The 25,478-nt window shown below is 35.1% G+C and overlaps 2 protein-coding genes across 3 annotated transcripts; one reads left to right on the plus strand and one right to left on the minus strand.

Annotated features, from left to right (window-relative positions):
- Positions 1-225: 225 nt before the first annotated feature.
- gar1 (GAR1 homolog, ribonucleoprotein) lies at positions 226-11,884 on the minus strand. Of its 2 annotated transcripts, none has more exons than XM_088627274.1 (7): positions 11,736-11,884; positions 9,749-9,910; positions 8,228-8,382; positions 6,713-6,772; positions 5,871-5,997; positions 4,731-4,850; positions 226-674 (listed from the first exon to the last, which is right to left on the minus strand). In XM_088627274.1, the coding sequence occupies exons 2-7, from the start codon at positions 9,906-9,908 to the stop codon at positions 664-666; spliced, it is 633 nt and encodes a 210-aa protein (XP_088483400.1). In that variant the 5' UTR covers positions 9,909-9,910; positions 11,736-11,884; the 3' UTR covers positions 226-663. The 2 variants fall into 2 exon arrangements, with proteins under 2 accessions (XP_088483400.1, XP_088483397.1); XM_088627271.1 differs by having other exon boundaries at positions 4,731-4,849; positions 5,882-5,997; positions 11,736-11,809.
- A 382-nt stretch (positions 11,885-12,266) lies between these two features.
- Positions 12,267-25,323, plus strand: lamtor3 (late endosomal/lysosomal adaptor, MAPK and MTOR activator 3). The gene is made up of 7 exons (XM_088627285.1): positions 12,267-12,384; positions 13,301-13,338; positions 14,700-14,734; positions 21,732-21,790; positions 22,763-22,896; positions 24,219-24,282; positions 24,775-25,323. The coding sequence occupies exons 2-7, from the start codon at positions 13,330-13,332 to the stop codon at positions 24,846-24,848; spliced, it is 375 nt and encodes a 124-aa protein (XP_088483411.1). The 5' UTR covers positions 12,267-12,384; positions 13,301-13,329; the 3' UTR covers positions 24,849-25,323.
- Positions 25,324-25,478: the final 155 nt, after the last annotated feature.

Raw genomic sequence — 25,478 nt, forward strand, 5'->3', positions numbered from 1 at the left:
CAAGGTTTTAATTTTGTTTGGATACATTTCTAAAAATGTTTCATGTGGATACCTCAATATAGGTCCCAGTAACATTAGACGTTAATATAAATGCATAAAATTCAAATGTAAAAACAGAGGCAAATTCACTTACCTCTTAAAACATTTAAGATGTAATGCACTAATTAGTGAAAACTTAGTTAAATTCAAGTTAACTTGAAATTTCAAATTCAAGTTAAATTAAAATGTAGAAATTAGAAATTATTTTTTATTGGGACCCTTATTGTTTGCATTTAAACAGGAAAAATACAATTTAAAAAATCAAACATTGTACTGGGCAGTATTATACAGGAACATAAAATGTGAATTGTAAAAAGAAAAACTATTATAAAGCTTTTAGTTTGTTCTGTTTGATAGTCTATAATTAAGCAGACAGTTAAAATGTCATTCCACACATTGGATAAGAAAAGGTCTTTCTGGCCATTGATCTTCTTTTTAATGTTAAAAGAAGGTGTACTGAAAATATTCATATGAGACTCAAGGATAAAGGCAATAAAAAAATCAAGTCAGTCCTTCTCAATGAAGCACATGAACACAGTGCATCTTCCTGTCCATTTCTTGCAGAGCAGAGCAATCTGGAACCAGGGCAGTGGGAATCGATCTTCTGAGACTTTCTGCTTTTCATCATCTCCCACCTATTGGGGGAAAAACAAAATCTGAGTCACACTATGCAAGAAAAACCTTTTGATTTCAAAGGAATGTATACAGAGAATCATACCTGCCATTTAAACTCCAACACAAGACAATTATATTTAACTTCAGAAAAGATGCAAGCTCAGGTTTTATTTCTTCTCAAAATATGGATTTGAGAAAAACTGATACTGAAATTATTTTTTTCTCACTTCAGTGTCAGGTGCACATAAAAACAAGCAACTGTATAGACTGCAACTTTAATGAACTTCAACTAGTTGGGCAGTAACTCATACATACATTTTTGAAACTGCTAAAACATAAAATTTCAAACTGAAAATGTATTTGAGACACATAGGTAGCCTAATTCAAAACATTAATTCATTATCATCTAACTTTGGCAAGGACTACTCAGTCTCTTGACTGAAATCTGATCCTGACACTAACACATCCTGAAGACTACTCCCAGGCTGAAGCTGCACTATGACACTAGGTTCCATGACTCTTGATGTGTCATGAAAAGTTCTATATAAAGTTATTACTGGAATTTCTCATTCCTAGCTATGAAGACACTATCAGTAAATGGAGTTGCATTCAAATGTATTGTTCAAGCACAAGACTACATTCAGATTATGAATTGTACTGCTGAGGAAACCTTTAAACCAAAACATAATACACAAAACCCCAGAGAGCAATAATGCAGTAACACAAATAATACTGCTGAGAATTCAATTACAAAGCATATCCGTTTCACAGTCTAACGTTACTACAATCGGTAATATTATTAACAGCCATTGTGCATTCTATTCATCAGTAACTTCAAAGGTCAGCTTTGAACAATGTAGGTAAAAAAAAATTGAATTGGTCAGGTTTAGCCACATACACTGAACTTGAAGATGAGAAGATGAAATAGGTGGAAAACCAACCATCTGAAGATATTGTTGCTTGTATTTTGCTTATTATTGTAAACCTGTTTTTTTTTCCTTTTACCCTTGTATACCTTTTATCATGCTGTCATAAAACTGTGCAAGGAATAAAGAAACCAATATATTTTTTTAAGATAAAGTGCTAGTATCTCTTTAAAATTAGCTTGCTAGGATAGCAGGTGCAAGTCCTAATTTTCAATGTTTGTTTTACCTTATTTTATTTAAGCTACTCCCCCATTTACAACAAGCATATTCCTCCTACATTCCTAAAGCCTTATAAAAAAGTTTGAAAAAGATTACTGACGTGCATAATTAAATCTTTTAACAAAGCTGAAAAAACAACTAATCTTTTAAACCCATCACTTTTACAAATGCTGCTGTAAACTTCAATGCTTACTGATGGTTTTCAAGCAACCTTTAGAAAACTATTCTCCTGCATTCTCCTCCTGTGTGTGGAATAAGACTCAGCAATGCCAGAGTTCCAGCGTAACTTCAATTTGTTCTGTTATCACAAATCATAGATAATATTATTTTAAACAATTTTCTTTGCTCCTTCAAAACCTCCCCTATAACACAATGATTTAATTTAAAAGTTTGGATTATTTATTCAAAGTCTCTGAGCAACACATCACTTCCTAAAGTAGTAATCAAAGACAATTACAATCTGCTCACATCTGATGAGAAACTGCAGATTGGAAAACACTAATGCTAATTAGAATTCCTTAATTAACCAAGTAAAATCACAGAAGTGATGCTCCTGTGAACACCAGAAGCAATTTTTCCACTTGTCTGAACACATCAATAATAAGACATCTGAGCCACCTAGGGGAATAACAATTTTTAATTTAAATCAGAAACACTCCTTGTTCTGGAGAGCTACATCATATTTATCGGCTTAACTAGAATAAATTATAGATTTCTGGTCTTTAAACACCAAATCCTGGTCTTGAGTCAATTTATATATATAACCATACTGAATCACAGGACCACAATCTCCAATGATTCTAAGCCCTCTAGTAAAAAAACAGAAAAAAATAGTGAAAAATATACAGTATTTTCACAGGTTGGATTAATTTGAAGCACCCTAAAGAGTTATGCAAATCCACTCTTCATCTGATTCCAAAAATCCATTTAACTGTTTGACTACAGTGCCTTCAGAAAGTATTCAGACCCCTCCACTTTTTCCAAACTTTGTGTTGTACTTATTTCAAAATGGATTGAATTGATTCTTTTTTGCCATCAATCTACACACAATACCCCATAATGACAAAGCAAAAACATGTTTCTAGGAATTTTTGCAAATTTATTAAAAATAAAAAACTGAGATCTCCTATTTACATAAGTATTCAGACTCTTTATTCAGTACTTTGCACGACCACTTTTAGCAGCGATTACAGCTGCGAGTCTTCTTGGGTATGCTTCTACCAGCTTTGCACACCTGGATTTGGGCAGTTTCTCCCATTCTTCCTCAGAGGTCCACTCAAGCTGTCAGATTAGATGGGGAGTGTCGGTGATCTACAATCTTCAGGTCTCTCCACAGATTTTCTATAGAGTTCAAGTCCCGGCTTTAGCTGGGCCTCTCAAGGACATTCAGAGACTTGTTCCGATGCCACTCCAGCATTGTCTTGGCTCTATGCTTCGAATCGTTGTCATGCTGAAAGGTGAATCTTCGCCCTAGTCCAAGGCTGTGTGCACTCCGGAGCAGGTTTACTTCAAGGACCTCTCTGTATTTGGCTCCGTTCATCTTTCCCTCAATCCTAACCAGTTTCCCATTCCCTGCTGCTGAGAAGCATCCCCACAGCATGATGCCGCCACCCCCAGGCTTCACTGTAGGGATGGTATTAGCCAGGTGATGAGCGGTACCTGGTTTTTGCCAGACAAGGCGTTTGACATCCAGGCCAAAGAGTTCAATTTTTGTCTCATCAGACCAGAGAATCTTTTTCCTCATTCTCTCAGTCTCTCAGTGCTGTTTTACAAACTCCAGGTGGGCTGTCATATGCCTTTTACTCAGGAGTGGCTTCCGTCCAGCGCTGACTGATGGAGCGCTGCAGAGATGGTTGTCCTACCGGCAGGTTCTCCCATCTTTACACGGGAAGTCTGAAGCTCTGTTTGTGTGGCCATTGGGTTCTTGGTCACCTCCCTGACCAAGGCTCTTTTTGCCCAAATACCCAATTAGGCCAGATGGCCAGCTCATTTGGCAATGACGGAGGCCACTGTGCTTCTGGGAACCTTCAATGCATTGCCAAATTTTTATACCCTTTTCCAGATCCATGCATTGACACAATCCTATCTCGGAGGTCTAGGTCTTTCTTGGACTTCATGGCTTGGTTTTATAATGACAGGTGTGCCTTTCTAAATCATGTCCAAACAAGTGAATGTGCCACAGGTGAACTACAATCAAGTTCTAGAGACATCTAAAAAATGATAGAAAGAAATAAGATGCATCTGAGCTCAATTTGGAGTGTCATAATAAAGGGTCTGAAAACATATGTAAATGAGAGATTTCAGCTTTTTATTTTTAATACATTTACAAAAATTCCTAAAAACATGTTTTCACTTTGTCATTATGGGGCATTGTGTGTCAATTGATACCAAAAAAATATCAATTCAATCCATTTTGAAATAAGACCACAACACAACAAAGTGTGGAAAAAGTGGAGAATACTTTCTGAAGGCACTGTATACCTACAATTTCAAACCAAAGTCCAGTTAAGTGTATTCATGAATTCAATCACTTACTACAACAGTTCTAAAGATTGGTTCATGCTCTACTGCAAAAGTACATGGACAGGAGTTTCACTGTTTTTAGAGATAAATATAATCAAACAGCAACTAGAACTATTTTAGAATTAATAATGTATATCAACAAAGCACACCAACTTTTACTTCAGAAAATGTAAGGGACAAGTAATTGCTATTATAAAGACTACACACTTGTACAAACAATTGCAGTTAAAATAGGGTGATAATATTCAGCATCAGGTAGAGGCATTTATACACATCAGCTTAGAAAACCTGAAATAGCTCAAATTGCTTTAAAATCAGGGCTGGAGACTACAGCCTAAATTTACCAACAGTTTTATATTTTTCTGCAAAAATCCACCTGTGAAGCTTAAAGGCCTCCATTCAACTTACCTCTAAATCCACGCCCCCCACCACCTCCTCTTCCTCCTCTGAATCCTCCTCCTCCCCTGCCTCCACCAAAGCCTCCGCCCCCTCTTCCTCCGAAGCCACCCCGACCCCCTCGGAAACCACCTGCAAACAAAGAGCATTTAAAAGAAAAATGAGAAAACTCCAAAAGCAGTCTTTGCTCACAGACACAAAGAACTTCAGCATAACCTTGCTACCTGGAATTATCCAGAGAACATATCTAAAAAACAAAACTGTAGCACAAAAGGTAATTAAATGCTTAGAACTTGCTAGAAGCAAGAGAAAATACATCATATAGAAGCTAAAACAATAGTATGCATTTATGGTGTAATAATAATTTAAGTGTATGAGACATAAAAATGACGGTGAGAAGATAAACAAGAAAAAGTACACTTGTGCGTTATTTGTTTAATCGGATTGTGTTTATTATTATAACTTAAATGAATATCAGATCATACATTAGGAGCAATTAATGTAGGAATAAAAATGATTCCAAAGGGTTCACAAACATCTACTCACAACTGTAAATTAGTATCTGATTCAAATGTTTACCAAAGAAGGAACAGACAACATCCCTCAGACTGAGCAAACAAAGTCCTATATTAAATCATGTTAGCATAGAAAAGGCAGACTGAGTTCCTAGAACTAGAACCACTTAAGATAAGCAAGTCTCCAGGGCCTTATGAAAAGGACCAACAACACTATAAGAAAACAAGAGATTTTATTCGTAGGCCATTAATAAAATTCTTCCTGCAGTCTCTCAAGATTGGAATAATACCCAATGATTGAAAAAATTGTTAATGTATCTGTAAAAACAGAGCCCAGTAATAATGGACAAATGTTTTTTTTTTCTGACAAACAAGGCTATGGAAAAAAATCAGAACTAAATTACAGCATCATCTCTATTGCAGTATGATTCTAAAAATAGTCAACTGGATTCAGAAAAGGTAGGTCTTGGTTAACTAACTTGCTACAGCCGTCTGAACAGCAGTAATGGAAACAAACACATAAAAAGTATATGCACCTCAACATTTGCCTGTGTTTTTCTACGGCAATGACAACCTGGCAGCTTTAGGGATCCAGTACACATGAGACTCGTTACAATGAGAAGGTCAATATCCTTACCTCCCCGTCCTCCTCCCCGTCCTCCTCCTCGGCCTCCTCCTCGGCCTCCCCTGGGTGGCCCTTTCTCTCCAGGTGGTCTTGGCAAGAACCGCTGTAGGGGCAGCAGCTTAGCGGGGTCAATGTAGAACTGCAGGCACAAAAAGGACTTTAGACTGGTAATCAACCTAATCCCAACAAACCAGTTCTATTCCCTGCTAATAACAAGTCAAGATTTAGCATTTAAAGTACTGCTGGTAACCAATAGTCACATACATAACGTTTCCAAATTAGTTTTCATATTCTATCACTTCCTCAAAAGATGCTTATGGATACAGCTTTACTATAATTTATAAGTTTCCAGAGAAATTGAAGTGAATTTGAAACTGTATACAGAGCAGTGTCACTACTAGAAGACACCAGTGGCTTTAGCTTAATTTCCATATATTCTCTTAATTCCAATCACGTGAATAAAACAATTATTGTATTATTTAATACAAAATCATCATGAGAAAGATCGACAATTCTAGTTACAAACAACAATGTTTGGCACTTTGACGCAGTGTTGAAAGGTCGCAAAAAATATAACTGTTTCAGTCTAACAGGATTTTCTTAATTCTGACAAGAAAAATTAGCCTTTAATGATCTGAACTCAAGCAATGCTATCTAGGCTCAAAACCTGAAATTGAAATTTTATTGTCTATATATGACTTGGAATGTTAAACTCTCATGAGCTTAATTTTTTTATTTATAACATCTGTTTAACTGTAGTTGGACAAAGTGCCTAACGTATCAGTTTTTATGCATATTTAAGGTAAACAAATTTAAAGCAATTGTTTAATGCAATGCGTTTCTCTGTTCCATACCTTCTGTAACTTCTTGAATGATGAGGCCTTCATATTTTCTGAGAGTTTAACTGAAAAATACTGTTATTTGAATTAAGGACTTTAGGAATTAAGGACGGACTTTTTTAGAAGTAAATTATACTTATATATAAGGTTCCCTCTAATTTTTAATGGCCTGTATGTGTAAAACGTTCGAGTTGTGCCAGTGACAAAAACTTGTGCGCACTAAATTGAGTGTATGTAAAATTATAAACCTGAAATTATTTTTTGTTAATATAGTAATTCTCATAGAAGCATTGAGATCCAAAAGACCAGGACAGCGGTTCAATGAGCCCAGTCATAGAGACTGAGTGTTGAACGAGCATGAGCTGTTAGGTACAAGACTACGAGAGCATAGATATCGATTATCGAGTAGCAATAATAATGCACACAACCAAGTAGGGGATCTCGCAGCCAGTCCCATGTGGTCAATTTTGCATTCTTCAATTGATGACCATGTATGCTTTATTATCATCATCATATTTTTGGGGTAATTAAATTTTTTGTGCACAGTTCAATTTCCTATGTGCGCTGATTTCATAACCTGCGTGCACATAAACACATGCTTAGAGGAAACATTGCTTATATAATGCAGTGAATCAAACTTTTCTTTATATACATAAATGGCTAACTTAAATATGTTGCCTTTGATACAATGATGTGAAAAAGTATACCCTCTTAAGATTCTATGGTTTAACATATTTATATATATGATCTCTACCTAGTCCTCACCAAATCCTAGAAATAGATAAAAAAGCAGATCTAACCATATGTGACAAATGACACACAAAAACTTAAGTCATTACTAATTAAACAAAAACAAAATCAGTCAATATTGATTTTCAGACTGATACACTTAAAGGAAACTTTTTTTTAAGTTATAGCTGATAAAGAGGGTTCCTCACGTTACCGAATCATGGGATACACTTCCTTTTCGCACAAGGTTACTGAATATTTACTGATCATTTCATTCATTTCAGTAGCATATAGATGTAGTACTGATGACCAGCAAAGGCCTAAATCCTTGTCCTAATAACACCAGATCTGTAGGTTTATATCTGGCAACAGGGAATATAGAAGCATTGTAAAGATGCTAATGCTTTGCTTACTTAAACATTAACCCTAAAAGTGCACTACACTACACAATCCCTCTTAGTCCATTATATCCATTGAAGAAATAATGAAATGCCAGCCACAACACCAAGAACTTATAACATTCCACCAGGACCCTGGGCTATGTGCCTATAGTTACCTGTCAATTAGTTACACATACCCTAACCAACATCATTGTAACTATAAGCCATCCATAACCATACTACTAGGGTGAGAAACTCAGGAATTTCACAAACCTGTGAGTAGCACGACTACTGGGATACTTTATTTTAGGTAAACATGTCCAGGAATACAAAAACTGCCAATATGTGTTCATGTGTGGAAAAATGATGTATATGACAATAATAAACAGGTTTTTCAGGTCTAGGCGACTGCAAAGGATACAAAATCCCGGAGCTGTCCGAAGATTTCATCCACCTTCCCAATCTGTTCTTTGTTCTCCAAATAAACTGGAGCGTTGAAGTAAGGAACTTTGTTTTCTTCAGTGGTACACTTGCATACAATTTCATCTTCACAGGGATGCATAAACTCACCAAGTGCTGCAGGGATTAATTAGAGAAATGTTAGCCTTGATGGATCACTGATTCATTAAACAATAATGCAACAACAAATGAAAAAAACTTTATAATTAGTCTCACTTTTTAGTATGTAGTTTGATTGTTCTAACTGCCAATAAAACCTGTAATATAGCTGATATGTTTTTAAAATATTGTAAAAATATCAAATATGTTTTTAACATTACTAACACTTTTTGAGTACTGTACTTTTGATTTATTTTCTGGGACCTAACTGATTTTTTTTATATTAACCTTGCAAACTTGTCACCTTTAAACCAACCAGTTCTTTCAAATACAACACAACACATCGGGCACCTTCAACCTTTTTCTAAAAAGATGCCTGTAAGATCATATTAAATAAGTCACCCGTGCAACTGCTTTAAGAACATAGTTCTTTCTTTATGTCCTGAGTATGACCTGTGAAAATATTAAAATGAACTAATTAAAATAATGAGGTATCCTGGAAGACTGGCATGCTACTATAAAGAACTAGAGCTATGTTAAACCAAAAGAAGCATCCACAAAAGCATGCCACTTATGACAGTAAATGGTATTTTTTTATAAGAGCTACAGGACAAGCTTAAAATAAGTAGCATGGTTGTCCATAAGTCATGTGGCAACTCTGAAATTATCAGGGCAGTTCTATCTGTATAAAAAAAATATACTCTGGTTGGGAAGGAAGTGCTGCTCAAAAAAGCCAAATGCAAAAACTCAATCATGATTCTGCAAAAAAAGAGCCTTTTCTTTTCTAATTTAATCCTACGAATTCCTATGGTTCACAGCTGCATACTTAAATTAAACCAGAAAAGAAATTAAGATAGCAATGCCCTTAAAACACGTCTACAAGACATTTTGACAAAGCAAATATTGACAATATGCATTGTGTTCTTCGATGTACCATAACAGAGTTGATATAATGTACCCAAGTGCTGTGTTATATTACTTTTTTTGACTGGTTTTAAAATGGTCCACATAGACTTCAGTTCTAAATGTTATAAGAAACCATAATATATGGAAGAAATACTTCATCCTTTTGTAAGACCAGCGGTCTGCATATTTCATATTTCAATAATGCCAAAGCTAAGTGTAACTATAATTTTTTGTTCTCAACCAAGCCAATACCTTTTTAAAAGAAAGCACCTAATTCATAAAGATTTTTATAAAAGGTGACATTCCTTCATTCTGTAACTCAATCTCTTAACGTAATATTTACATTTCTACAACCGGGTCTGCCAAATTAATTATTTTGCTAGTTAACTTCAAAATAATAAACAGCGACTGTGTACGTCTCAGTAAACCCTACACAGACTAATATTTAGGTCTACAGTCAACGATAAAGTTTCTTTACCAACAACATATTCTGGAGGTCCAAAATCTTGTCTGTTGAAGCCTCCTCGGCCACCACCTCGAAATCCTCCCCCGCCGCCCCGGCCCCCAAAACCTCCTCGTCCACCTCGATTAAACCCCCCTCCTCTGCCGCCTCGGCCACCTCCTCCACGGAAAGACATTGCTAGAAGAAAACAGACAACAGTTCATGAGGAGTAAGGACTTTCTCCCACTGGCCTTTTGGTCAGTGTTGTATCTGCAACACAAAAAAACGTATTTTGCTCAAATATAAACAGCAGACGTCCAAAGAGCTGGGACGTATCCTGGTTTCTGTAGTATTGCAGGATACATCAGTAGTTAAGGATCAAAAGCTACAATCAAAACCGTACAGTCTCACATTTGCATACAGCAACATCAACATGATACATAAGTGTTATAATTATTCATCAAAGCATCATTTTTTATTTATTCAAAGCATGACAAGACATTTATGATATTATTTATGACATTCTGGCACTTAGATCATTTACTTACATTACTATACTAAACAGACCCATTTACTGCCATTTGGGCAACTCACAAAACATTTCTGATCCTCCTGTTTTGCACAAGAAAAAAAAATTAAAGTGAAATTTTAGCCCTGGCCTCCTAAACCTCGACTGCAAAATGCAGTGTTCCATTAAGTTAAAAGAGTTTTGTGTTTTTTAGAATGTGTGACCTAGATTTCGTGATCCCACCTTGGTTGACCATCTTGGCTCTTAAAGGTTACTTCAACAATTAAATGCTTCACCAGGTAAAAGCATATTTTACCTCAATTTCCAATTGAGAACTACCAATTGTGAATGACTAGGAATGAGACAAGCTTCCCTAAAACCTGTCTCTCTGCAGAGCAATCTGACGCAATGTGGTCTGCCTTATCCTACCGAAGAGTTAAAACTCATTAAAATCAAGGAGTTACTTTCTGCTTGAAAACCGAGACCGAGTTGATCAATTAATCCTAATCCTCCCCTGGAAGTGCTCAATCACCAATTCCACAATTATGTGAATCTTTCTTTTCTAAAGTTCCTTGTGGGAACGTCTTCTAACACTATTGAAAACAAAAACGGTGAATTAAATTGAAAAAATCTACAGCTATACGCCACCAGATTAGGGTATGATGCATAAGAGTATTAATAATATTCTTAATTAGTATAAAAAGTATAACATTAATTCATATTATGATGTGTCATTGAGAAAGTGGGCTGATAAGACAGCATTTTGGGTAAAAACAAATTACAACAGAATAAGATACAAAAAAACCCGTCTGATACTAGCTTGCTCGGCAAATTGAAACTTCATTGAAATGATTAATTTGACACAGTTTGACCAGCTTTTTGTAACAACCTCATATCCTGACTGCAGTTTTTTAAAATATAAATGGGTACTAGTACCAGAATTGACTTTCACTTAATAATACATAAACGAAAGAAAACAGTACTACTCCCTTTTAGCTCAACTACTGTTCATGCTTCGCATGAATTTTGGATTCACGGGGGGAAAAAATGAGAATCGGGTGAGATCGCAACAAAACTTACACTTTAGCTTTCAGTGGACAAAGCACATGTTCCAAAATGGTAATGAATAAGATGGAGCCACTTTATTATGCCACACTGAACTGAAGTGCGTTGCTCATTGAAATTAATCGACATTACTTTGTGCACGACGTTCACTTTGAAACCATGCATAAATATCTCCTTTAACTTAGGGGGAAGTGATGAAGACAAAAATGCCGATTAACTCTTAATATGTGATTGAACCAAAGCATACAATTATTTATGTAGAAATGAACGTAGGTATGAATTGTGAAGTAATGAATCTATAACCAAACTGTTCAGTTTTAGGTACTCCCCAAAGCAAACTGACTCATAAAGTAGTTTGGAAAACATCCTGGACTTTAACTAGACGTCTTAAAGCATGACCCAATAAAAAATCATAAGCACATCTTTAAAAAAAACATTTATTTACCTCACCTTTATCTGAACAAATACCGCCTGCTCCCAAAATGCCCAATATGTTCTTTACACCACCACGCCGCGCTGATTTCCTACAACCACACGTGGCCTTTACCGTAAGTCAGTTGTAACCACAAGGATTCACACTGTCGTAAAATGCTTGTAATGCAAATAATCAGGAAATCCTATTTTGATGATCCAGCTCATAGTCACTGATACTGGAATCATTACAGAGTATTTGTCAAAACCTTAATCCTCAGTTGTTTATCTTTAGTTATAAACTAGATGTTCTTTTCATGTAACTCATAAGTATTTCACTTCTAATGATCTCTGATTTGCTGTACCGCTACTCTCACGAGAACTATTACAATTTGAGAACCATGTTTCCTGTTTCTTTTGTTTTTATATGTTTTCGTTTTAGTGAGGTGTACTGTAAAATTCCCATTTTATTTAATTTAGTATACTTTATAAATGTAGAAAAAACGAAAACAAGAATGCTCACATTTATGGGGAGGCACGGTACGATAGGAAACTCTTTACGTTTGTGACAGGGGAAGCTGTCATAACGTGTGAAAGGTCAATTGTTAAAATACTTCCGTTTCTGTGTAAATATCATGTGATTTATTTCATTTTCTACAAACCTTCCGTACAAATCTAGCAGAAGCAGGTAATATCGTCTTATTTTGCATTATAAGTCCAATTAGAGTATTTTGCCTTTGAATAGGTTATCGTATTTTTTTCTTTTTTAAAAGGAATCATAGACACATTGTCTTTTCGTTTCCTTTTTATTTGGTTCAGCCGCTGAGGTCTCAGTTTGAGATTAATTTGTAGTAGAAATTAAAAGTAGGAGATTTGTCATCTAGCTAAAAAAGGTGACATATAGTGCCTCTATATTATCCTATAAATTTCTCTTGACACTGATTTTGATAAAACGTTTATTCCTATTTCTTTATTAATTAAGTGTACGTTTAATTAACATTATACATAATTAATAATAATTAAACGTAAATGTTAATCCTCGTTGTCTTTGACATTAGAAGGAGAAGTGCTATCTATTTTTTCGTTCGGTCCATTCTGAAGCCCTAAATATTTTCTACCTCCTTCTCCAATAATATCAGACATTAATTTACTACTCATAAATTATAATATTTTTATTTTAAAATAATACTTATTTGACAGAGGTATTCCCAATAAATATAATATATAGTCTTATTTATTCTGGCCACTGGAACTAGTGGCAATTAAGTTGTTTTAATCTACAGTATCAGAAACATTCACACTTCCGTCTAAAAATTATATTATTTGCTGGAAGACGATTTAGTTTGAACGAGTGTTAAATTTGATGTTGGTGTTAAATGTAACTAAACTATCACATTTGAAACATTAAGAGATGTAGATTACTGTTATTTAGATTTGCAGTTTTATACATTTACAGTTTTATACATTTCCTTTAATAAAACAGTAAGAGTTTCATGCAAAAATAACTGGAGTTAGAAACATTCTTTGAAAAAAGTATGAAACTTTCCAGTCCTTGCTCTTGTCCTTTCATCACAACATCTGATTTTGGTTGTTTTACTTTCTAGGTTTTTAACTTCTAATAAAAACACAGAAAATGGCAGATGTAAGTATTTACTGTATAAATTGTCTAAAAAATGTTGTATGTTAATGTTAGCAAACTGCAGATCTTTTTTTTTTTCGTTGCTGCAGGATGTTAATTGAGAGAAGACAAACCGTTACCAGTGAATGTTGGGGAAAAAAATCTGATACTAATGGATACATATTTTCAATTTCCACTGTTGCATGAATCTTATCATTGTTTTCCATGCAGTTCCTAACTTTGGGTGTAGGAACTGTAAGTAGATACAGTTGTATACATATTGTAGCCTGAACACAGTGTAACTTAAGTTGGTTTTAAGATATAACACATATTAGGACAGTTTGAAATACAGCAAAAACAAGTATTTCTAAAATCATTGCAAATTGTCCTAAATATACAATATTAAAAACTATTCATCCTACAGCAATTAATATTTCTTTCATTTGCCTTTGGTGCTGATAATAATAAAAAATCACTTCCTGTAACCTTTTAATTTGTTCTGACAATATTTAAGTTAGATTTCTTACTGTTCTTCCATGCAGAACTTCTCCATCTCCCCCAAATTATGCTTCCTGCTCTAGCAAAATGCTTTATGTAGTACATTCTGTAGTACATTTCATAAATATTCTGCTGTCTAGTCATATGGAGGTCGTGCTGGTCAATCAAAAGCGGTCTTAACACTAGATAAGGAGGTGTGATTTGGGAGCTCTTCGGTAAATGGCTGAAAAGTTCATTTACAGTTTTTATTTTTAGACAGAAGAATTACAACATTATGTCTTGATCTTATCAGATTTCAGAAGCTAAGCAGGTCAGTGCTGTTAAGGGTGATGTCCAGAGAAATTCAGGTTGCTGTTGTAAGTTATAAGTTGTAAGTAGAAACAGTAGGTGGCACTCTTCCCTTTTTTTTCCAAATCCTGTTCTAATGCCCCAGTATTCTCCATTTCTCCAATACTCCATAAGAACAATGTAATTTTCATTGTGAAGCACTGTGGGTATTGCACTTCAGTGGTAATTCAAACAGGTGCTTATCTATATGTAGAAAACTTTGGGATAAAAAATTACTCAAATGAAAGGAAGAAATTGCTGTGTTACTCAGACTTCATCAAGATCACTTCTAGAATCTCTTTCCACATTTCAGCTTTGAGACACTTCCAGGTGACCACAAAGCAATGCAATATTACATTTCTGGCCATCATCTTTAACAAGTGTTCATATTTTCATTTATTTATGAATATGGAATGTACCCTTTCAGTATTATTAAACCAGCTTTGTTACATTGTGTGAATGGTATAAAAGTGCTGTCTGTAACCACAAACCTTCTCCTAATGGAATGCACTAGTAAACAGCAGATCCCTCCAACAGCTATATCTGATTGTTTTTCACAGGAGCTGAAGAGGTATCTGTATAAGCAGTTGCCAAGGTTTGAAAACTTTAATTTGTTTTTTTGCTATAGAGAAATCTATATTTAAGATATATCTAAAAGATATTTAAGAATCACTAGTGATGAAAGAGTGGTACAACATAAATGTTAGGTGCATTTTCTATGCAGTAGGGTCTCAATATTTGTGAGGGTTTGGCGCAGAGAAGTGTCGCAAATAGCTGAATTGCCATATAAGCAAGGCCACCTTTATACTGTTATATAGTGCACTATTGCATATAGTATGTAGGGTTAACAGACATGTGTTATCCCTCCCCTTATATGATTAATGAAGTAATAATGCAGTAGCGTTTAGTTAATTAAAATAACTAACACGATTGCAATCACAAACTTGTAGAGATCAGTTAGCTTAATTTCTCCTCTATGTTCAGCAGATACCTGCTTTTTTTTCTCTCTGCTTGATTGATGACCCACTGTAATGAAAAAGGCAGCTCTCAGTGAGCCTGTAAGGTCATCTCCAGCCTGTCATTCCCCACACCATAAATACAACCAAGATATACTTAATAAAATATTACCAAGATGTTACTTTAAAAAACAAGGTGAGATGTGGATGTTGGGTAGTGGGTACTTGGGCAGGGGGAAGAGAAACACTCTCACAATCCTTGTCTGTTTTGCAACTAGTTTGAAAATTGTGCTTAATAACCTCCGCCTCAGTTCTCTTCTTTCGTTACAAGAACTCTGCCCCCAGACCAAACCGTGAAGAAGTGAAATTGCAAATGTTATATTCAGAAGTATCTAGACCCTGCCGTACTTTATTGCTTAATCATGGTTAAGCAAAGTGAACTGCAAAATGTTTTTAAAATGTTTACACCTTTTTTAGACATTTTGTTTTTGTCGACTGGACTTTAGTTATCTGTTACTACAGACAAACAAAGGATTGTTTCACCCCCCCTTTTGCCATGAATCAAGCACTAAAATATCAGTTTCCTTTAGAGGTGTTGGGGGAAATATTGAGATAATAGGTTGGAGAGTGTTTCCCAATGTGAAAGGGAAGTAAATACTTGGGTGTCAAAACCTCCTGGAAAATATCTATGACAACAGAAAATTGCCTTGACAAAAACACTAAAAAATAGCTCATGGTTTATGACGTTTGCCTATAAAAAGGTAAAACTGTGCCAAAATGAATTATAAGGTTCTGGCATTTAAACTTTGGCCTATATGAAAACAGCACTTCCCCTTCCATGTTAAAGTACACGAACATTTTCGATTCCTCCAGGAATCGGAAAACAGAGTTTTTAATTAATGGCCTACAAGTAGTTTGATATTGAAGTTAATTCCTTATGAACAAAATGATTCAACCTTTGCTCCTGATCCTTGTGCTTTATGGCAAAATTCAACTTTGATATATGTTGCTAAAGTTTTCCAAGATGTTACATATGATTTCAAGTCAAGTCTATAGTTCTATTGTTCCCGCTTAAATGGTTTAGGTCAAAAGCTTACAGATGCAGCCATTCAAAATGCGCGGTAAAAACCCGCGGTACGGTAACCTACCCACAAGCCACCGCGGGGCACCGGAGCATACCGCAGGGCAAGTGATTGGCTGGCCAAAATGACCGACAGGGGCACTCGTGGTGCATTGGTTGGTAGTGCAAAGATTTAATCATTTAATGTCTTTACTGTGCACATTTTAATCCGCTTAGTTTTGAATATTTATATGGATATTACCACTAAAGGGAAATTTTAGTAGCTGAGCATAAAAAGAAGAGGAGCATAACGCATCTGAAGGTCATAAACGATATTAATTTAAAACATTACTGTATGTATGTAAACTGTACTGTGTATGGCTGGTCTTGGTAGTTTAAAGAAAAAATACACACCAGTCTTCCATTTCTCCCTAAACATTTTAAGCATGAAAGTTTTATGAAACGGTACCCAAATATGCGATTGCTGTATAGAATGAATTTTAATTAAAAAAAAATATTTAACACGAACATTAAGCTGTTTACATGTTCCGCCTGAGAACAGTCACCCGTTGCTACCCAACGCAGAATGGTGATTGGCTGACACCATCTGACACCCCTCTGATTGGAGAAAAAAGACGTGCTGGTTTGCTATACCAGGAAGAGGATTTCTTTCCATTCTAAACGTGTATTTTAAAAGTTTAAGAAATAAAAACCTTACAGCGTACACAGATTTCTAAACTGATCAGGATCGTTATCTTTGTCTTATGCATAATAATGTTCACCGCTCTGTCCAGCAAATTAATAATAAACTTTATTTTATATAGCTTTTTAAACGAATAAGTAATTAGATTGCTCATAAACCTAATCACTTGCTTTTTCTTTTTATTTAGGCTCAGATTTCAACTATAGATCGTATTATTAATAACCATAATAACAACCAACCAACAAAAACAACCATATAAACATAATACCAACCAAAAACATAGATAACAACCACAATACAAAATCAAATAATCAAACCATTTTACACTCGCAAGTCCTCCAATTATCATAATCCCGCCCCTTATGCAAAACCAAACCTTCCTCCCATCCCAGTTTATCCTGTTTATCATAAACAAAATCCACCTCAATTTTCAACATAAAGCATTACACAAAATCAATACCTCAACACTCCATACTCAACAACGATAATTCACAAACAGCCAGAACATGTAACTACACATTCCCAAACATACCTACTTTCCATAGCCCCGCCCCTTATGCAAAACCAACATCCCTCCCCTGTTCTCTCTCTCCCCTGGCGGTTATAATTGTTTTTATTTTCAAATAAATTTTAGCAAAGTCATGTATTTTAAAAATCTTAAGATTTTTCTATATATGTCTTTATTTAGTGGTTTCATTAGTGACAAAGGCTAAACTTTCTTGGAAAAATGTCTTTTATGTAAACTATGTTTGCTATTAATTCATTCAGGGCTAAAATATGTTCATTGTCTTCTAATGAAAGAAGGGTTCCTTTCGCCGTAGTCGGGAGCCTAGCCTTTAACTAGTAAGTACTGTATTTACTGGGTTTTTGAGGGGGGGTGTCTTTCGCTAGAAATCTCGCCTCCTACTTTGAAAATACCCGTGAAACCGGTTCAATTCGTCACAGCCAGCACTCCTGCAGAGAGTTGGGTTGTACTTGCAGTGTATACAGTACACGCGTTATGCTCTTCGTTAATGTCTGTGAAGTTTTATTTAATCTCTGAGCCATACTGATTCTTCTGGAAGCCAGTTTCCGCCAGGGAGTAAAAAAAAAAACACACTATGGTATTCTCTCCAATGCAGTGCAGTTAAAAACATACCTCTGATGCTGCTCCTAAATGAATATCGTTTATGACCATCAGACGCTTTATGCTCCTTTTCTTTTTTCCAGTGGATTGAACAGGGAGAGGTATTTCATGATGTACTTTTCACTGATGAAACAACAGTGGCTCTGGAACAGTTTTCAACCAAGTCGTTTTATAAAAAGGGGAGATATGTACACGTTACTGAAGCTAAAAGTTTAGCCTTTGTCGCTAATGTAAACACTAAATAAAGACATATAGAAATCCCTACGTTACAGACTGTATATGGCTGGTATTGGTAGTTTAAGGAAAAAATACACACCAGTATTCCACTTTCTCCCTAAACATTTTTAGGATCAGAGTCTTACATGTGGTTATTTCGAAAACGTTTGTACGTGCTCCTTCTTACCATGTTACTGTTTACCGTTACTGACCATATTAAGTTTAAGTGCCTGTGGGCACTTTTCCTGTCCGTGGGGGGTGGACCGTCTTTCATTAGAAGGTTAGTCTGTTCTACTCTGAGAATGTAGGGGGGGGGGTGGGAAGTGCCCGCGGTCATTTAATTAGTATTAAAATCTTAGTTATCTTTCTAGTTCACAGGTTTGCATGCATAATTTAATTTTGAAAGCCACTGAGACATCGGGTACTACTGTTGTATTTATGAAAAAGAAACAAAACAAAAAACATACTAACAACTGTGCCATCCTACTCCTTAGTTAATACATTTTATTATTCATAAACAGTTAACATTGTTAGCAAAATATTTTGAATTATATTTAACCCTATTTTTTCTTTAGTTTTGTATTTAACTTATTATATGATAGTCAGACTTAATGTATATTTGAACAATGAAAATATATTTTTACAAGATTTTACATTAAGCACTTAAAATTAATATGGTTAATAATAGTAAACTGTAACATGCTGTAACAAGATCGGTTAAACTGCTAAGAAAATCCTTTCAGAGAAAATGTTTCAGGTGTGAAGAACAAACCTGTTCCCACACACCCTGCCCCCACTACCATTAGAATATACACAAACATTTTAGCGTTTCATTCTGAGCAGAAGACCCTCACACCTGAAGAGTGCTGGCTGTGACGAATTAAACCGGTTTTACAGGTTTCAATCACAGATTGGGACTCAGTAAAGTAACACACAGCGCCACTGGATTTGATAATACTGTACCTAACCAAAATCCGCAATATGGAAACAGAACCTGTGTAATTGTTGATAGATGATGTACTCGTAACATTTTTTCAAGACGAACTACAACATTTAAAAAATGACTTGTATGTACTTGATATCTCTAATCAATCCACGGGTTCCAGCACAAAACGAAACTAAAACGCATACCGTTTCGCGCTTCTTATTAGTTGCTCAAAAGTAATTTGACCGTATGAAATGCATAATATAAACCTAGAAACATATACGTGAGCAGTACTTAAGCACTGTAGTATCGGTGTTAAGACATACCTCTCAAATACTGTAAATCAAGTTAAAAATATCTCAAGACCGATTCTGGTCGTAATGAAACCATGTTTCGTGTATGTTTTCTTTTTCATCTTGAAATAACTCATTTCTAAATACCTTTTTCACTGTTAACATCTTGTAGCAACTTTGCGACAAAATATACACTCTGACAGTTCATCCTGCTACCAACATTAAATAAAACAAATCTTAAGATTTCTATATTTATGTCTTTATTTAGTGGTTTCATTCGAAGCTTACAATGTTTAGGGAAAAATGGAATACTGGTGTGTATTTTTTTCTTTAAAGTACCGAGACCAGCCATATACTGTATGTTTATGTTAAGATTTCCCTTCAGTGGTAAAATTAGATATGAATATTCAATACTTAAACGGGCACAGTTAAGACATTAAATATACATATACATATTGTATACAGTACAGTTTGCATACGGTAATATGTTTATGTTACGCGATTAAAAAATAAATAAATAAAACTGAAAGGTCCAGCACCAGCTGGATTTGAACACACAACCTGCCAGTTGCTAGTCACGCAACTAGACCAGTAGGCTACAAGACAGCTCGCATAAGCAGGCAGGCGAAACAGCCCTCCCGCAGTACACGGATATAATCATACCGTTATTAAATTCTTGAGATACGCGATTCCATATTATATTCCCTTTAAATCAAATTCTAAAAGTATGCTTGTTGACTCCGGTATCACGTTAGTTAAAGACTTCGAAGCTTACAATGTTTAGGGAGAAATGGAATACTGGTGTGTATTTTTTTCTTTTCATGATAGGTGTCGCATTTTAAATCATTTTCGTAGTTAGAAATTATGAAACGCCCTGTTAAAAGCAAGGAAGTTTTTATGCCCGTTGAAGTAAAACAAAATGCCTGACAAAGTATGGCTTGGACAGATTCCAAGTGCTTGTACAAATGTGCTAAAGAAATTATACTTTGAGTATACAGTTTGTCCAAAGTCATCCATTATTAATACTATTAGTAATATCTTCAGTAAAGGCTTTGATGCATAAATATTTCTGATAAAGGTAGGTTGTGTACTTTTGTCCAACTGAGCAATCTTGCTTTCATAAAATATACCAACATTTGAATGACTGATGATTAACATGCTGTAATACACAGTTCAAAATTAAAGGCTCGAATGCTGTACATGAGAGGTTAAGCTCCCCCTGGCGGTTTTACAAGGCGACGCCGGATAGCTAGTCACGTGACACACGTGATACCGCGTGATACCCCGGTGGGCGTGTCACGGTATACCGTGAAATACCTCACCCATTTTGAATGGCTGCATCTGTACATCAGTGGCCATATATCATCCTGCAGCTCACAACTGACAACCCACTGAAGCTAAGCAGGTTTGGGCCTGGTCAGTTCCTAGATGAGAGACCTCGTGGGAAAAACAGTAGGAGGTGCTCTCCCTGCAGTTTGTGTGGGTCCTAATGCCCCAGTAGAGTGATGGGGACACTATACTTTAAAAAGGGCTCCATCCTTCAGTTGTGACGTAAAACCAGGGTCCTGACTCTCTGTGGTCATTAAAAATCTTAAGGCGATTCTTGAAAAAAGTAGAGGTGTTACCCCAGCATCCAGATTTCCCCATTGGCCTTTACCAATCATGGCCTCCTAATAATCCCAATCTATGAATCGGGTTCATCAATCTGTTCTCCTCCCTACTGAGAGCGGGTGTGTGGTGAGCATACTGTGCCGCAGTCTATGGCTGCCGTTGCAGATGGATGCTGCACATTGGTGGTAGTTACCTGTAATTGTAAAGCGCCCTGATTGGAGTTTCCAGGAAAGCTCTAAATAAGTGTGTAAGCAATTATTATTATTATGATTATTATTAAAAGGGTAACTGCAGGTAACAATGCTGGTTTAGTTGAGACCTTTATAAATCATTTACAATTACCCCCCATGATGTAAATTTGCATCTGACAACCAGCTCTAGAATCATTTGGGGATTCTGATTCGTAAAGGTATTATTACTGTATATTGATTGGTTTATATAACCATTTCAAGGCAGAGTTGCTGATCATGCACCCCTCTCTACTTCTCCACCAGAAAAAGGAAGAAAACCTCTGATAGGTCTTTGTTCCGTTTAATTGTTAGTATCCTTTGAAAGGTTTTTTTTCTGTGTATCCCTTTCTTCCTCATGAATAAAGACAAATAGTTGAAATGCCTAGCCTGTAGCTGCAGATTAGTCTAGAAAACATCCTTTAGTTAAATGTATTTGTATTCTGTCTTCTAAAATTCTATTTTTTTTAAACAGCGTTGAAGGCCTTCATGCAATTGTAGTGACTGACAGAGATGGAGTACCAGTAATAAAAGGTACATTTATAGAATGAAGAAAGAAACAAGCTAGAAATGTATAAAGCTGCCTTATTATCTTAAATGAAGTAGGTGATGGATTACTATCATTAGTGGTAATCATTTGTTCATTTCAGATTTAATTCACTCCTGTATTGCCGCATATTGCATTAAGCATGTTATTACTTCAGATCAAATGTTCTCTCTGCCCTTATCATGATATAGAACATCAATGAGTACAGTCATAATGTATTTTCTTAAAAATTAAGTAGTTCATCACAGAAGTCAATGAAATGTAATACTGATGATTTTGTTCTTCTTAGAGACCATTCTGCACTAATTTGTAATTTTCGTAAACATTTAAGATTCACCTTTTTTACAGTGCAGATAGTTAATCACATGCATTTCAGATATTCAGTGGGCTCTGTCATGTTTGTATTAAAAATGCAGCCAAAATCTTAATGAAATTGACATTTCAGCTGTATTAAATATGCATAACCTCATGTCTGAGTCACAGATTTACATATAACAATTTTGCATAGTATGTGAGCTTCACACAATTCTTATTCAATTAATAATCAAGTGCAAAGTTAAGTAACTAATAATGTGTGAATATGTAAAGAATTGTAAATGATTTTTTAGCTGCCTAAGAATTTAAATCACATTGAAAAGTATGTGATTTTTTTATCCTGTTTTCTTTATGTATTCTTACAGTGTAGTTTGGGGTGTATAAATGTGCTAGTTGTATGATACTTATAGTGTGTGTATAAGGTATACTTCATGCTTTCAAATAATTGAGCAAAATTAATTCAGAATAATGATTAAATATGATTTGATACATTTAAAAAATGCTTTAGTTTGATGTTGCATGTACGGAAATGCATATTTAAAAATTGTTGTACAGAGTAATAAATAATTAGGACCAATGCCACATCTGACAGCATTCTTACTGGTATTTGATAGATTTTGACAGTTGTGATTGTCTTTTCACAGTTGCAAATGACAATGCTCCTGAATATGCTCTCAGACCGGGGTTTCTGTCCACATTTGCATTGGCAACTGACCAAGGCAGCAAGCTGGGACTTTCCAAAAACAAGAGCATCATCTGCTACTATAACACATACCAGGTGATATTGATATTGGTGATCTTGTTCTTTGATGGCACTTAAAGCAGAAGACTGTAACCTGATTCAATGATACAAGTTGATATATCAAAAGGGGACAGAGTGGACTTAAACATATACATAAAATAAACATTACAGGCAAATTACTAAAGCAGTTGTAGTATCACCTGGTCATTTTAAGTGGTGTATTTTGTTTCAGAATCTGTCAGCTTATTTTACAACATGTAAGTGCATTACATTAAACAATTGTAGAAACAAACAAAGGTAATGGGAAAAAAAGTTTAAATATTTCTCATTGATGATCTAAAAAATGTTAAAACAAAAAATACAGAAAAGGGAAAATGACCTAGCAATGGAGGCCCGATATAATAATACCAATTTCTGGTAGTATTTTGGTTTGAATAAGGTCAAAAGAATGTTTCTCTCCCCTTTGTATAATAAAATATGATGTGATACACTTTATCCCCAGTTGGGAGTTTATGTTGCTAACAGTTCATAGACATAAAAGATTAATTACTCCAAAAACAGAAATATAACAAAGTACATTATATTCATTATAATCACTAAAGGCTCCCATTATTCAGTGATAAAGAAACCTAATTTCAAGATAAAGGTCTTGAATTAAAGCTTATGAACATTAGAAGAATTATATGAGGGGGTATTTGTGGCATCACTGGGTAGTGACATAAAAGTACTAATTCTGGTACTGGCATAGCAATTTAAGTGTGATTTATGATTTATTATTTCTTTATATATAAAATTTATTTTAGATGTTTTTTTTCTGAAAGACTTATGGAACTGACTTTCAAATAATGTACTTCTGAAAGTTGTTTTGATGTTGGTATATTGAGAGACATTTCCTCACAATTGAGGATACTTTTTTTTCCCTTCCTCTTCAATTTGGATATACAGTACTTTTGCCAGCTGTCTGCAACAGTTAGGGAAAACCCCTTCACAATCAGCTTATAATGACCTACCCTGACCCCATCTTTAGTCAGTAAAGTCTGGGCTCATCAGCTCAGACTGCTTTCTGAAATACATTTACTGATTAAACATCTATAGAGCCCTCATTTTGTAAATGTGATTCCAGACATTTTTTAATAGAAATTTTGAATTTTCTGAACATCTTTTCGAATGTCAGATAATCACTTTAAAGACAGTGACAATTTAAAGAGATAAAACAAGATTCAGTGAAACAGTCAGAAATATAGCTTTACTATGACATTATCATTTGTACTTGTGGGAAAAAATACATTTGAAAGATGAGGTATTTCAGAAGGATTATAGATTGTCCATTTAACCTGTGATTTTTTTCCACTTTTTAGATTGTCCAGTTTAATCGATTGCCACTGGTAATCAGCTTTATCGCAAGCAGCAGTGCCAACACGGGTATGTCCTTCTAGATTCTGAGTTTGTAGCCCATTTATAAAACATTCTTCTATAATCTACCATACTAATTGTCTAAATAGATAATTCAGCAAAAGCTTAGATGGTAGATTGCCTTAGTTTTAGATATAAGCTGACAGCAACCTGAATCCTTCAAAAGGCCACCATATACAGTATAAATGGCCAAATACGGCCTACAATTATTTGGGTCAGAAGTCAGTCAGGGACCCCTTGGCTTGCTGTAAAGCAGTAGGTCCTGTAGCTTGTCAGGCACTCCCATTCTCCATCCACTGCTTACCTCTGCTGTGGATTTGTAGTGTTAAAAACTCTGACAGCAACTACACATGTGCACGCAGTTATTGCTTATTGCAATGCTTGTAAGTCTGTTAATTAACAATTATTACCAACTCCAGAATGGTAGAAACCCTATAAAAAGGAATAGTAATCAAAAAGAGCATGTTTTAAAACAAGGAATATCTGTTTTTTTGTGTTCAGGTTTGATTATCAATCTGGAGAAAGATCTTGTTCCCTTATTTGAAGAGCTGCGGCAAGTTGTAGAGGTTTCTTAGGAGTGGATGTATTAAGTGTTAAGAATGCTTTCTGAACTCATCAAAGGAAGTTGGAAGACAGCTGCAATCACTTACCTACTTTTGTTCAGCATCAAATCATTGTCAAATACTGGCATTACCAGTGAATTTAGTTACATTACGAAGTATTGTAGGGAAAACAAAACTGTTACCAGTTTTCTCAGTTTTATACAATACTTTCTCATTGATTCCTAAGCTAGCCACTCTATATACCCATTCCATAAATGTATTTATTATAAGAGTTTAGTGTTGGATTTTGAAAAGCTTGTCATTACTATTATTTCTGGTTACATATTGGATAAATTGATTCACTACATAAAAGTAACCACGTGCAATGCTAGTACTGCTGGACATCCGATAAGAGGACATATCATACTGTTTTCAGTTTAATGAGACTTTACCCGTTCACATTATAAACATGTCATATTAATCAAAATAAAAATATGAAAAGAAACAATTGTACTGCTGTTTTTTATTTTAAAACATGCAATACTACAATTTTCAGGTTTTTTATTTTCATTCCATGCAACATCTGAAGGATTGAGATGGAAAAAAATCCATTGAATGTTTGAAAAAGTAGTCTGCAATTGTGAGTGGTAGAGGTCCTGATCA

Source organism: Lepisosteus platostomus, chromosome 1, assembly GCF_059453375.1.
Source record: "Lepisosteus platostomus isolate fLepPlt1 chromosome 1, fLepPlt1.hap1, whole genome shotgun sequence".
Taxonomy (NCBI): Eukaryota; Metazoa; Chordata; class Actinopteri; order Semionotiformes; family Lepisosteidae; genus Lepisosteus; species Lepisosteus platostomus.